The sequence below is a fragment of the Mesoplodon mirus genome (assembly GCF_964341445.2).
Source record: "Mesoplodon mirus genome assembly, chromosome: 14".
NCBI lineage: Eukaryota > Metazoa > Chordata > Mammalia > Artiodactyla > Ziphiidae > Mesoplodon > Mesoplodon mirus.
In genome coordinates this window covers 39,922,826-39,937,693 of record NC_138990.1, presented here as the reverse complement: position 1 = coordinate 39,937,693, position 14,868 = coordinate 39,922,826, and the positions used below count along the sequence as shown (strand labels likewise).

Here is a 14,868-nt window from a genome sequence, read left to right as displayed (position 1 = left end):
TCCAGTGTGAAGTGTTTGCCTGATGGATACATGAGGCTGGGGGCGGGGTCAGGCCCAAGGGGCTGCTTTGGGCGGTGTCAGCTTGCAGGTGATGCTGAAAGGCTGGGAGCAGATGAAGTTGCCCAGAGAGTGGATGTGGGCGTGGAGGTTCTGGCTGAGGAGGAAAGCCTGGGGACGCTAGCACCTCGCGACAGTCAGGGAGGGGAAGCCGAGGCCGAGGGAAGAGAGGGGGCTCAGGGGCTTGAGAATTTCAGGAAGGGGCAAGATCACAAACTCACTCGTTTAGTATTTACCTTTGGCTTCTTGTAAAAAGGTCCGGAGACGTGCCCAGGAGAGACGGGCCACAGGATTGTGAGAGAAAGTTAAAATGAGCAAGGGTCCTGCGGGTCAGAGCAGAGCAACCGGCTGGTTTGTTCTGAGTCTCCTGGCAGCCAAGACAGAAAGGCAAAGAGCGAGTTACCCGGGCCTGGGGACCTATCAGAAGAGACACAAGATTCTTTTTTTTTTCTTTTTAATTTCTGTTATAATTTCTAATATGGGAAATAGCAATAACTACAGCTCACATAAAAGTTCTTTGGGGTCTTCAATAAATTTTTAATGGGATCTTGATACTAAAATGTTTAAGGTCAGCTGGATGAGATAATAAATCCCCATTAAAAAAGAGAAAGTGAAATCCCATTATCAGAAGAGAATAAGAAGGATGGAGTTAAAATTGAAATGAACAAGTCAATGTTGTAGTTAAAGGAAGAGAGAATTCAGAAAGAAAAAAAAGATATTTTTAGTAAGATTAAGAAAATACATAATGTTTTAGGCAAAAGATCCATATGGCTATGCACACTTTTAACTTCATCAAACAAGGCCAACTGTTTTCCAGAGATCACTACCAGCTAGCAGATAGTGTAATGCCCCTGTTTCATATGCTCATTTATACTTGGTATTGTCTGACATTTTGATTTTGTGAATCTTGTATTGATAGGTGTTAGCCTGCATTTCCTTGATTACTAATGTGGTTGAATATCTTTTCAAATGTTTGTGAAACATTGTTTCTTCTGTGGAATTCCTTTTGAACCATCGGCTGTCTTTTTCTTACTATGTATAGGAATTCTTTATATATTCTTTATATTTATTGCATGACAAATATCCTTTTCCAGTTTGGAGACACCAGCTTCTAAGGGATAAAAGTTTATGGCACAGTTCTTTCATTAAGAGACATTCAACGTGTCCTGGAAAGTGTCTAAAAGAGTGTGATGTTTTTCGTTTGCTTCTTGGACAGACTCTTGTTGAGAACCAAGGTGTGATGTAATGGCAGGTGATGGTTCCGGGTCTGCTTTGTTCTAATGGGTGATTTGCAGCTCCTGGTAATCTGACTTGACCCAGATGGAGCTCAACGCACCCATGTTTTTCAGGGACAGGAGCAAAGAGGAAAATATCTGAGACCCAAGTCTGTGGGCGAGACAGAGGGGCAGCACTCGGGGGCCCTTGATAAGGTGCTGGCCGGCCTTATGAGCGAGGGTGTGTGGGGACTTCTTTGACACCTCCATGTGCCAGACCAGTGCCGCTTTCTCCTGACCAGTGACCCCCTTGCCTTGCCCTGCGGGTAGCTGTGTGCACAGGTGCCTGTGCGTGGAGGTTCTTCCCAAACATTTTGAACCACCTGCGAGGGCAACGAACGCGTTGACTCCCTGTGAGGTCTAGGGGTGTAACCCCACACCTGAACTTTCTTTGAAGTTTCACGATTTAGCTTTAAAAAAACGAATGAGCATTTTGCGTTCTACTCCTCAAAAGGAGTAGAAGCCCGTGCTTTGGAACACTGGTGAATGTGGGCCCTGCGTGGGGTGGCACCCAAGACTTGAAGCTCCCCGGCTGCCTATGCTGCCGGTGCCCTGGAGACCCACAGCTCCCAGAAGCGGGGTCCTGGTGGGTCTGGTGGCCAGGCCTGCATGGAGCAGTCAGGCCAGCAGAGGGCGCTCCGCCCCCACCTGGTGGAGTCGGGGGTTCTCGGGACGCTCTTACCTTTCCTTGAGAGCTGTTCTCAGGAAAGCTCCCGAGCCAGGCTCTGTGTTGACAACTGCAGGCCACAGTCCCCTGTCCCAGATAACTCCCCAGGGCGGGGTTCCTGAAGTCCCCCAGTGCCCCACCCACCTGCCAGCATCTGGAACCCGCACGGGCTGGCTGGGGGCTCTGAGGATGATGCAGGTTAGCCGGGGCCGCATGCTCCAGCAGAGCTGTGCGATGGGACTGCCAGGTGTCCCTTGTCGGAACGCATCCAGACGCCTCACAGCCCATCAGCTACACCAGTGCTTCAGTGGTGTGCTGTGGGCATGGCCCTGGCTTGGGAGAAGTGGGAATATCTGTCTTCATCATCCATGCTCCCACGGAAGAGTTAGGGAGACTGGACAGTCATGCGGGGAGAGCACAGAGGAGTCTAAGACGAGGGAGGATGCTGGGCTGTAGGTGGGGCGTGACGTGGCGTGAGTGACTCTTCTCTGAGCGCCTGTGTTGGCTTATACAGACCACAGTGATGGCATCGGCCCGCTGTGCTACCGCTGCTCCCTTAACTGGAGCCCTGGAGCCTCGGGGGCAGAGACCACACTGAGTGCCCATGCAGAGTAAGCGCACAGCAAGCACTTGATAGTGAGTGGACGAGCCCTAAGCTGCGGCGGGAGTTCTGGGGAAAGATAGAGTGGCCGTAGCAGTCAGCTCTCAGCTCTGCAGGAAGCCAGGTGCCCCAGGATGACTCTGACGGCCGAGGACCACCTTCCAGCGGACCCCCTGGCCTGCTTCCCCAGGGTCCTGGCTGGCACCAGGGCCAGAAACCAGCTTTGCAGTGTCTGGTTCTCCACCACCTGAGCACTGTAAGGTGTGGCCTTGTCAGAGGCAGCTGCTAGTTCACAGGATAATGACCCTGCAAGACGTTGACCCGTTGTCTCAGGAAGATGACCTAACAGGGGCCAGACCATGAGGTCACCCTGCTGATGCACTGAAGGCCCAGAATGGAGGTATAAGTCACGGTCACCTGCAGGCCAGGTCTCTGTATCAACTGTCTCTACCCAGACCTGTGATGGTGCCTGGAACCCTCCATGATTGCATCTTTCCTTTGGGCCGCTAGGACTTTCAGGATTAGCACCCAGCGTTGACCAGAAGGCTTAGCAAGTGGAGCCTGAGGCAGGGAGCTGGGCGGAGGGTGCAGAGGGAGGTACAGCTTCCTGGGGCCAATCCTAGGGGAGGACTCTCCCAAGAGCCCGGCGCCCTTGGGACCTCTGTTGGGGCTGGAGGAGCAGCCTTCTCTCCTTCCCCTCTTCACTCAGGAAACCACGTGCTCCTCTCATTCCAGGTCTCCAGAAAGTACAGTGATATCGAGGAGTTCTACCAGAAACTCAGCAGTCGCTATCCAGCGGCCAGCCTTCCCCCGCTCCCCAGGAAGGTGCTGTTTGTTGGGGAGTGCGACATCCGGGAGAGGAGAGCCATGTTCGATGAGATCCTGCGCTGCGTCTCGAAGGATGCTGAGTTGGCAGGCAGCCCTGAGCTGCTAGAATTCTTAGGTACGGGAGGCTCTGTCCCAAATTCCTGAGGTCTCCGCTGGCCCAGAACTAGACCTCCCTGCCCTGGCTTGGCGGGAGCGGGGTCCACAGTACCCCCTGCAGCCTGGAAGCTTCAGCCAGGCTGTTGAGGCCCATGGGCCTTACTGCCGTGCTTGGGCCAGGGTGGTGGGTGGGAGAGGCCTGGGACCCAGCCCTGGAGGACTGACCATCTGGGTGCTGGATGGGGCTCACCCAGGGCCCTTCTCCGTACTCTGACCCCACCCACTCCCCTCCTGGCCAGCCCCCTCCAGAGCTCCCCCCACCCGTACACACGCCTCCGCCTCCCACCGGCCAGGCCTGGGGGCCTGCAAAGTCCGGAGAAGGCTGTGCTCCCACAGCCAGGCTGGTGCCCTGGCCCCTGGAGACACCTCACTCAGCTGGTACCCCTCACCGAGAGGTTCTGGGCATGGCTCCAGGCAGCCCTCCCACCCAGCGATGGGAGCCTCGAGCTCTCACAGTCCAGGTCCTACGACCTCCTGTTTTCCCGCTAGTCCTGTCTGTCGGATGGGAGTAGCCTGGCTAACAGGCACTTGTGAGAGTCACGTGTGCTAACACACGCAGAGTGCCCGGAGCAGAGCTCGCCACACAGGAGGCGCTGTAGAAGCGATGGCTAACGTCTCACCCCCACTCACACCTACTGGACTCAGAAGGCTCCGGGCGCGTCCCCGTCCTGCACCAACACCCCGGGGCAGGGGGAGCGTGGGGAGGGCTCCCATGCCGGGGTGCGGGGCACTCACCCCACTTAACTCTTTTCCCGAGTACCGTGAATCTCCTAGTTTCCCAAGACGGGAATTTTTCAAAAGAAAATTAACAGGAAATAAACCAATTTTGAAAAAAAACAAGGTGGGGAAATAAAAGCGGAACGGGTGAATGCACAGAAAGCTGAGCCTGGGTTAAGACTGCAGCACCGGTTTTCTTCTCTCCTTTCCCACGCCCCCCACAAGGGTCTTCGGGCTGGGGTCTCTCCGGCCCTCGTGTTTACTGAGGTCACAGCCCTCCGCCCTTTGCCTCTCTCTGGGTCTGCGTTGATTGTAGGAAGGGGGCCCCAGCCTATCTGTAGCTGGAAGAAACTCCCCATGTCCTGGCCCTCTCTGTTACGGGGAAGCAGGGTAGGATGGTCTGACTTTCCTAGCCTCTCTGTGCCTCAGTTTCCTTATCTGTAAAATGGAGGTACAGATGGGATCTCTCATGTGGGATTTTTACAATATTTAAATGAATGTGTACCTGTAAAAATTTTTATTACATGATGCTTATTCCATGAAATTGAAGGTTCATGAGATTTTGAATGGGATTTTTACATTTGTCCTAATAAAATAACAAAGCATAATATAATGCAACGTAATCATCACTTAGTTCTACATACTGTGTCAGTATACATATCAAATCCTATGTGCCAGGCACTCTGTGGCATATAGGTGGCTTCTTTACCCACAGGGTCATATACTTTGTAAGTAACTGCTTTCAAAAATATACTATTCAGTAAACTATTTAGATAGAGATAAACAAGTAGTCTAAACCCACGCTTCTCAAACCACTGTGGGGAAGGACTAACTTTTCTATTCCCAATCTGTCACAAACAGCATTCCAAGGTACTGTGGAAGTTCCTGGATGTTTGCTCCGCCTTTCTGTAGTTACCTTGTTGTGGACACCCTCCTATGGACCACACTTTGAGAAGTGCTTATGTAAGCCAGTTTGTAGTGAAGCCATCACAGTTCGTTCTCGAATCTTCCATGTGCTCGCCGTGCAGTCACTGAGTTCCTAGTCTGATCACCCAGACCCTCGGAGCAGGTCTCCATCGTGGTTGGCAGAGCTCCCGATGGGCTCTGCAACTGCAAAACGTTTCTGGAACTGTTCTGTGGGAACCCACGTACACTGGCTGGCTTCTGCCATCAGCCCATGGACTGTAGCCTGTCGTCCCAACAGGCCCTGGGCTGCAGAGGTTCAGGAACTGCTCCCTCTGTCTTCTGAGGCTCCCGCTTGTAACTGCTCCATCCCAGGCTTTGCCACCCCAGTCCAGACCCACCATCCTGGTCCCAGGATGCTGCAGGAAGCCCACAGCCTCGGGTGCTGGCACAGGAGCTTGAGCACTGGGAAGTGCCTCCCCGTGTCCCCCTGCGGTGAGTGTCAGGCACCCTCTCTGTCTCCCTCCACAGGTACCAGATCCCCCGGGGCTGCGGATCTCAGCAGCAGAGATTTCTCTGTCCTGGACACAGACAGCCAAGAGGGGGACGACGGGGATGCTTTCGACTTCTTCCAGCAGCAGGACCAAGTGGAGGGTGAGGGTCTCCCCACGCTGGACCAGAAGGGCCAGGATGCAGGGAAGTCCTCAGAGGAGGAGGTGGAGGAGGCCCTGGACCCTCTGGGCATCATGCGGTACGTCTCCTCTTCTGGGTGGGCCCCCGTCTGGCTTTCTCCAGGCTCCTCCCTCTCTCCCAGGAGTCTGAGAAAACCGGTATCCCTGGGTTATTGCCCCTGAGGGCCTGGTACTCAGGGAACTGTCTCTCTGCTCGTGCCAACATCACCTGGGTCTTTGGGGCTCGGCCCAGGTATCTCCTGCCCCTCCCTGCTCACAGGGTGGCCCCCCGCCCCCCAGTTCTGCACTGAGACCAGGCAGGGCTGCCCCCACCCCTGACAGTTCAGCAGCCCAGGAGGCCTGGGTTCTCTGTCCAGCTCGTCGCTGACAGCCTGTGACTTGTGATGCATGACTGGAGCTCCCTGGGCCGTGTCCCGCTGCCCTGGAGACAGGGCTGTGTACCTTGGCCCTGCCTCCCCAAGGTGGTTGTAAGGCTGGGGCGGACTGGTGACCCCTAAGCTGCTGACTGTGATGGAAGGAGGTAGAGTGAGCCCCAGGGCAGACTGTGTCCCCTTTACACGCGCACACTTGCACACACACGTGCACACACACGTACACTGGAGAAGAAGAGGCAGCTAGCTGTGGTCCTGATGGCCCCTCGGTGGCCTGATTCTGTCACCTTCCTGTTCCTTCTCCTTCCCTGTCCCTCTGCCTGCCTTTAGCCAGTCAGTGAGCTGCTCCTGAGCCCCCGTTGGGGGAGCACCCTGAGCTGGGGGGAGGGGCTGCAGGCTAGATGAGACCGGAGAGCCAGACATCTGCTCCCCAGGCCCCTCCGATGGGCACAGGCTGAGGCGTTGGGCAGGACCTCCCGACCAGAAGGAGTTGAGGGGGAGCCTGACAGACTCAGCCCGCCTCCCAGGACCCTCACTTCGTGGCCCAAATGAGCAAGAAACAAGGTGGGAACTGTTGATTTTGAGCACCTAATACGCGCCTGGCATTGTACTTTGCACTTTGTCTACTGTGTCTCATTGACAGCCTGCCCCGCGAATAGCTGTTACTATGCCATTTGACAGATTAAAGAAACTGACGTCTGCAGAGGCCAGGTGCCTTGCCCGAGGCCAGACGGCTTGGTGGATAATGGTACTGGGATTCAAACCGAGCTCCGGGTCCTGTCCTGGACTGCGGAGCCAGACTCCCTGGACCAGAGTCCCGGCAATTTACCCCTTTCCTTCAGTTTTCTGCAAGGAAAGCAGGATAATGACAGCACCCATCTTTTGTGGCTCTCGTGAAAATTAAGTGAGTTAGACGTCACGGCCGCATCTTTCTGCCCCACCGCCTCTGCAGGGGTGGACAGACCACAGACCCAGAGTGACATTCTCTCTGCCTGTCTTGCAGGTCCTGTTCCAGAGAGAAATTAGAGCCAAAGAGAAATGAGGCAGGGACAAGTTCACCTTAAACAGCATGAAAAATACAGTCCAGGAAGCACTGCCCACCACCCGCAGGCCTTCCCCTCCTAGTGGGGTGTGTGAGGGTTGGCACGTGAGGACATGTGGCTGAGGGTCGCCATGAGACCAGCCTGGAGGGGACGAGGAGTCAGACTCAGGAAAGATCCCAGGGGCTCGGGGAGACGGGGGCCGGAGCCGGAGGTCCTGCAGCTCCTTTGTGCCAGGTGTCAGGCCCTTCCAGCACCTCCCACCCCCACTGGCCTTGTCCTAGGAGGGGGTCAGCGGCCTGTGGGAGTGACAGCGAGGTTATGTCGGGAGAAGTTCGTAATGGCCGCTCCTTATCAGCCTTGTGCGACCCGAGGGCCTTGTTGGGCTGTATTTGTTTGAACTCAGCCTCTCTGTTGGTCTGAGTAACCACATGTTACTTGCTGCCAGACTGCTATGGGCTTGCGTGGTTTGTGCCAGCCTTTGGCTAAAGGACATGCTTAGCAAAGCAGCTCCTTTTTTGGGTAGGAAAACGCTCTTTGGGGTTGGCAAGGGCCGCCTTTAATCCCCTGCTTACTCCAGTAGCAGATGGTTGGGTGAGGTGCTGGCTGTCTGGGGACCTCCTGCGCCCCAGCGCCATCCCCAGCTCTGCACTCGGGGGCCTCCTTTCTGAATCCGAGGAGAGCTGAGCACCTAAAAGGGATCCTGGAGGCTTTTGACCTTCAGCCAGTCTTTCTTTTAATACCAATGTGACAATAGTCAGTGCTGTTGTCTACACTGGGAATAATAACAACTAACATTTTTTGAGAGTTTTTTAAATGCCAGGAACTGATTAGCATTTACATGAATAGATATTTTCCATTCTATTTCTTTTTTTTTTAAAGGTCATGACTCAACCAAATTGCTTTCCAGATCCACTGTGGGTCTGGTTTGGGAAATGGTGCCCTAGGAAGCGGGTTCTGGCATCGGGCTCATTCTGTGTGTGAGGAAGCTGACATTTGGAGTCAAGTAGCTCATCCAAATTCATCCAGCCCCAAATGGCAGAGTCAGGACTTGGTGTCACCTCCCTGCCCTGTCCCTGGATTCCAGTCTCCCAGCAGATTGGGAGGCAGGCAGGGCCCTAGGATTATCCCCCCTTCAGAGATGGGAAAATTGAGGACGGAGTTGTGCGGGGACTTGGCCAGTGCCTTGTGTGTGGCAGGGCCCTGCCTTGAAGTGAGGGTGTCCCCTTGGCCTCTCCTGGGACACCCAGGTGCGCCTGTTGACTTCTTTGTACAAGGCTGCCTACCCGACCCTCTGGTGAGGAACATTCTGTTCTTTGCAGGAGACTTATGCTTGGCGTGCATATTTCTCCATCCTGTGCCCTCAGTTCCTCTGCGGCTGCGGCTGCGGCATCCTTGCTCTCCCAGCCCCCCACCTCCCGAGCGCCCATCTGGGCCGGATGCCGGCCTTCCCCAAGCGGCCACGTTTCCAGGCGGCAGGCGCTGGCCTTTCCTGCCGTGGCCGCGCCGGGGCGCTGTTTCTCCACTGTGGGATTGCTGGGCGGGTGGGGGCCACGGCACAAAGCCTGGCTTTCCTTTGTCTGTAAAACCTGGTTTTGATTAGGGAAGGACGCACTGCTGCACCCTTAGAAAGTGCTTCAGGATAGACAAAGCCCTCACCACCTCCAAATCCCACGCGCTCCTCTTTTCGGGATTTCTGTGTGTCCCTGTCCCGGCCCAGTCCATGTGACCACAGACATAGTACACATGCCTTTTTGCACTCTGCTCTTGCACTGAATGTCCTCACGATCGGTTTCCACGTGGAACACAGTTTTCATGTTTAACTTTCTATTTTAGAGACGTCACAGTCCTGAGAAAGGTGAAGTTCTCCCATAATAGTTTTGCCTTCTGCTGGAAATACTCTGCGAGGAACATTTTAAATTGTAACTCAAATAATGTATGATTAGTATAGAAATATTGAAAACACCATTAAAAGCCCTTTCATCATGAAAGGTGTACACTTTTGGATATTCATGTTTTACTACCAAAATGGAACTGTGTTATGTGCGCCATTCCATAATTTCCTTTTCTTCAGCTTACATACTGGGTCCTTCCGGATCAATAAATAGACTTGTACATTCTTAACTTGGTGCTAGTCCATCAGGCTGATGTGCTGTAAATGGCATTCCCAGGCCCCTGCTGGGGGACACTGTGGTGTTTTCCATAGGTTTGTGCTATTACAGGCAACGAAAGAACTTGTTCATGTATGGAGTGTTTATTCTATTGAGTTTCCTCCCCCCCACCACCACCAGTTACCTGACCCAGAGCAAGGTCCTGAAAGCTTCTGCTGGGGGGTCTTGGTTGTGCCTCTCCAGTGAAGGGGTCTTTAAGGACTTAATTCCCCTGTGTTGGGAAGTCCTCCTGCTTTTCCAAACCCTGCCCATCCACAAGGTCCACTGCCCCCTCCTCTTCCCCCAGTGTCCAGGGAGCTCCCCAACCTCCAGGCCCCAGGTCCCTGAGGACCCTCAGCTTCCCAAGGGACACGCTGGTTCCTGCAGGAACACGCTCTCCTGTAAGACTTGGCTTCCTGCTGTCTGCTCAAAAGGAGGGGGAACCAGCACCCAGGGCCCTGTGCCGTGGCCTCAAGTGGTGAAGTTGGACGTTTCTTTGGAACGTGAATCATGTGTTTTGTCATAAATATTTATACAAATTTTGCTTGACCTTTCATAAAATAACCGTATGTGTTTTAGTATAAAAATATCTTGCTTCCTCTATTTGGACAGAACTGCTACTCTGGGATGATTCTGTGGTTCTGAACACTTCGGGCATGCTGCCAGGTGCCCCCAGATCTACTAACCCAAGATTTACTTATTTTCCCCCCAGCTTTATTGAGATAAAATTGACGTGTGACATTGTGTAAGGTTAAGGTGCACAATGTGATGATGCGGTACACCTGCATTGCGTGACATGATTACCACAGTAAGGTCAGCCATCGCCTCACCACCATTTCCAAGATAGAGAAGCGAGGCAACCCCCAAGGACAGGAGCTCTGCGGGGACAGCTTGGCCTCACCCCACCTCATGAGGGGCCCCAGGAGCTGCTTCTCCTCGGACGCCTCTTGCTGAGTATCCCGGCTGTCCCTCTTGGGCTTAGGGCCCCTTTAGGGTTCCAGCCCCCACCTAGGATAGCAGAGCCCAGCCGGGAATTCTGCACCACCTGGCTGGTTAGAAATGCAGATTCTACTTCAGGCCCCCTCGACCCTGGTTGGGGCCCAAGAACCTGTGTTTTAACGAGCTCTTGGCGCGCTCCACAGGCAAATTCATGTTTGAGGAGCCCCCAAACCGAGCTCAACAGAAGTCTTGGAGAAGCAGGAGGACAGTGATACAGAGAGCAGGTCCACCAGCCGCCAGGCTCTGCCACTAGCAGGGGTTCCAGTAGGCGGGCTCAGGGGGGCCTTTCCTGTTACTCTCAGCCCCCGGCCCACCACTGTCTCTCGGGTCTCCCTCTCGTCTCCTGCTGGAGGGCCGTTCTTCCTGATCGCTCTTGGGGCTGTGAGCCAGGGCTGGCGGCGTCGCTCTGTACCTCCACGCGCAGCACTTAGCCTCGGCCCATCCTGGGTCCAAACAAGGAACATTCAGGGGGCACGGTGGGCCCCCTCGTCTCACCCTAGAGCTGTCACGGTGATTGTAGCATCAGCTACCGTTGGGGGTGACCACAGCACCCCCTACAGTCATGGGTTTCCCCATCCACGGCAGTGCACAGAGTCTGTCCTAAGTGAATAGAACTGTCAGGGACGAACACATGGAACAGTGCCTTCCACTTTTCTAATTGAGTAGCAAGACGCTTTGGTTCTAGAGAAATCTCATACAGGACCCTGATATATAAAACAGACAGAAGGAAAATTGGCCCGGTTGGGACAGGAGTGGGGACTGGATCTCTGCCCCTCAGCCTCAGCCCACCTCTGTGGCGGCCCTGGGCAGCTTTGCAGAAGGTCAGGGCCCCTGAGCGTGGTTTGAAAGCCACTGGATGGCAAAGCAGGAAAACCTAAGATGTGTCGTCACCCCAGAGCAGGGTTAGCCGCTGACTGTCCCAGGTTCAAGTCCCAGCTCTGCCACTTAGCAGCTGGTGGGCCCTGGGGGGGTTGCTGAGCTTCTCAAAAGCCACAGTTTCTCTCTTTGTAAATTAAAGTCCAGACCCAGTGATTGTAAGGGTAAAACGGGGTGAAGTACAGGAAATTTCCTTTGTATGATGTTATCACTACTTCAGGTTTACTTTGCTCTGAAAAAGCCCTTGGGTGTTTAAAGTACACAATTGAAATGGAAAAGGCAGCTTTTCCATTTCCTGTTGTCATGCAAATATCAGCATCGTGTGTTGTGCACACAAGGGCCTTTAGCTCACCTCCAGCGTCTTTGTGGCTATAATTGAGGAACCTTTCCAAGATCACACAGTCTGGGGCGTGGTCCAAGCAGGAGCTGCACCGTGTTGACTACTGGCCCAGGACTTACCCCATCACCCCCAGACCGAGACCCCACCTGTGCCAGGTGCCCACTTCACAGCCCCGGTCCATTTGCTCTCCATGACGGGTGATGTGGGGGATGGGTGTTCTTTCCCGCAGGGACCACCAGCGTCCACTGGTCACGTCAGCATTTGGAGTCTCGTTGGGGGTGTTGGAATAAACGAAGACTACCCAGATGAGAACACACAAAGGCCACTTATTCAGAGCAGGCCATAGCAGGGGGGCTCAGCCACCATCACCTGCGTTTGGGCAGAAACTCACAGGCAGGCATTGAGCGGGAAAGATTTCTGGTGGCAAAGGGGGAAGGCTCGGGTCTGCCTGACTGGAGACTATAGGCATGCGAAAGCCAGAGGCCTAACGAGAAGTGGGGTGGCCTGCAGCCTGTGTGTTTGGTTGGGGGAGCATATTTGCCTCTGTCGCTGGGCCTGATAAGTGGGAAGCAGGGTAAAGACTAGGGAAGCTGGCAGTTACCGATCAAGGCCCGGCCACTGGGGCCACAGCTGCAGAGACTGCGGTGCGGCTTCCTGGGCCGGTGACTGCAGGTTGTGGGTTCTGTTTGTATCTGGCCTGGTGGTTGCCTGTTTGTTCATACAGTCTGTCGGGGCCGCTGTGGGTGTGATCAGGGTTGGGGGCTTTGCTTTCAAGCCGGGGGTGGCAGAGCCCCTTCAGCCGGGCCGCCCTGGTTTCTTGGTGCTGCTGCCGTGGTAGGTGAGGGGCCGCCCCTGTGCGGAGAAGGAGAAATGTCCTCCCCCACAAGCTGAGAAGAGAGAGAGGTCCCTGAGGTCCTGGTCCCTCGGGGTGGGGCTCAGCGGCCTGGAGAGTCAGGCTGGGGCTGTTGAGAGTGTGACTTCTGGGAAAACAGCAAATGATGGGCATCCAAGGCAGCTACCTGGACTGGCCAGTTTACTTTTTAGAGCCCAGAACGAAGTCAGTTGGGTCGAAACACAATGTGAGCTAGACATCCTCAAGCAGCACCTGTGATCACAGGCCTTGGCTTTGCCCACCTCAGCAGCATACGGGCTCCACTTTGCAGCTTCCAGATCATTCCTTATTCCCACTGAACAGATAAGGAGACACTCAGAGAGTGAAATGACTGGCCTGGGGTCGTACACAGGTTCTCCTGCATCCCCCTCCAGGGGGTCCTCCCTCGGACCGGTCAGAATGCCCCCATCCCCGGCCCTGCGGGATGTGGCCCGACTTCCCCTCAGACCCTCCCCCTCCTCCCTCCATGCACCTGTCGTCCAGCTGTTGGGCACTTGAACATACCAAGCCCTTCCCACCTCAGCGTTTTCACAGGGGTCTTCTCTCTGCCTGGAGCACAGCTTTCCCAACCCTGCTCACCCTTCCTCCGCTGCTCCCCTAAATCCCCTGGCCCAGCGAGGCTGGTGTGGGCCCACAGGGTGAATGCCTCTCCTCCGTGATTTGCGCGACTCTTGTGATCGGGTCGTGGTGAAAGCCCGTTGCCTAGTGCTGCTGCAAATCACATTGTCCTGGAATGAATGTCACCAGTTCATTTATTGGCACTCCGAGAATTTTTGCTAATGGAAAAAAAAAAGTGAATTTAAGATTAAAAAATGAAAAGTGCTGTATTTTGAAGCAAGAACGTTACATGCTTGGAAAAGAGTTGATTTCCGTGTCTGGTTTAGTATCGCCCTGGCTCTGAAGGTAACAGCCATGTTGTCTGTGAGTCTTGGCTTCAGAAGGATCCACCGTCTCCTGGTTAGTCTAGGAGATGCCTCTGCAACTCAAGTGCACTCAGGAACTGGGCCCTTGGTCCCCATCGGGGATCTGTCACAGGGGCAGGTGCATCCGGGAACACTGACACAAGCCCCTTGGGTGGCCGGAGGGGCGGACGTTCTCGTGTCAGTCCCTGTCACCAGAGCTGCGTGAGCCCCGTGGAGCAGGGCTGCTCCTTGGCCTTTCAGAGCTGTCAGCTGTGGCACCTGCCGCCTCTCACTCATGTGCACTCCCCGCCCGCCTGCAGAATGTGGCCTGTCCCGGACATCTGTCTTCTATCAGGCACACACAGCAGGAAAGCTGACGTCTGTGCGTGCACATGCGTGTGTACTGCAGGAGCACGGTTCCCTGTGCCTGCACCCATCCAGGGACCTCCCCCCCACCCCCCCCCACCCCGACCTCCTGCAACCCGTGCTATGCGGGAACCTGCACAAGGTCCGGAGCTGCGGTTCCATCCATTGCAGACCCCACTGTTTGATGCTCAGTTACCCCATCCCTGGTGACAGGAGTCTGATTGTACCAGCCTTCCTTTGGAGGAGGGAGAAGGGGGGCATCCTTTATGGCTCCGTGCGGAGGGTGTGCTGGTGGCGGGCACAGCAGAGCTGGGTGGTGTGTGCTGCGGGCAGCCGGGTGGATGCGGGTGGAAAGGAGCTGGGGGGGTACAGAGGGGGCGCCAGGACCGTAGCCGTGTGTGCGGTCTGAGTCCACGTTCACACGACGTGTGAGGGAGGGGAGGGAACGGGCTTGGAGTCTGAGTGACTCACCTGACATTGAAAGGCCTGTCCTGTCCCTGAGTCAGAATCTGGCATCGTCCTACACTTGTCCCTTGTGCCCACGGCTCACTGCAGCAGTCCACATTTATCAGCACTTTGCCTTCTGACGGCCTCCCTGCTCTCATTTTCCCCAGTCCGGGCCCTGGTCGTTTCTCCATGGACCAGGAGCAAAGCTTCCACGGGGCACTGGGTTCCCGGTGGTGCCCAGTCCCGCAGCCCCTCACAGATTGAGGGTCTCTGCCTGTGTCAGTCTTCTGCCCTCAGCCCCCCAGGTCACTGCCCACCTCTACGCCACCTCCCCTAGGAAGCCCTCAGGCTGCGTTGGCTCCTTCCTCTGGGCTCCGGCTATCACGGAATGAGTGCCCTGTGGTGATGACGGGCGTATGCCTGTGACCCTGCTCGTCTGTGAGCTTCTGGGGACAGTGCCAGGTCTTCCTCACGTCTGTGCCCTCATCACCCAGAACAGGTTCTTGCCCGTGGGAGGTACTTCCCAAGCACTGGCTCATAGAAGTCACTCCGAGTGAAAGGATGAGCTTTTCTTACGGGAGGGCCGAGGG

General features: G+C 55.1%; 1 protein-coding gene across 5 annotated transcripts in view; it reads left to right on the top strand.

Annotated features, from left to right (window-relative positions):
- HS1BP3 (HCLS1 binding protein 3) overlaps nt 1-14,868 on the top strand; it is a 43,035-nt gene that overhangs the window by 12,335 nt on the left and 15,832 nt on the right. For all 5 annotated transcript variants that reach the window (XM_082642488.1, XM_082642487.1, XM_082642486.1 and 2 more), the window contains exons 3-4: nt 3,335-3,542; nt 5,735-5,954. In XM_082642488.1, coding sequence (XP_082498614.1) covers nt 3,335-3,542; nt 5,735-5,954 — 428 coding nt within the window. The remainder of the gene's footprint in view (nt 1-3,334; nt 3,543-5,734; nt 5,955-14,868) is intronic.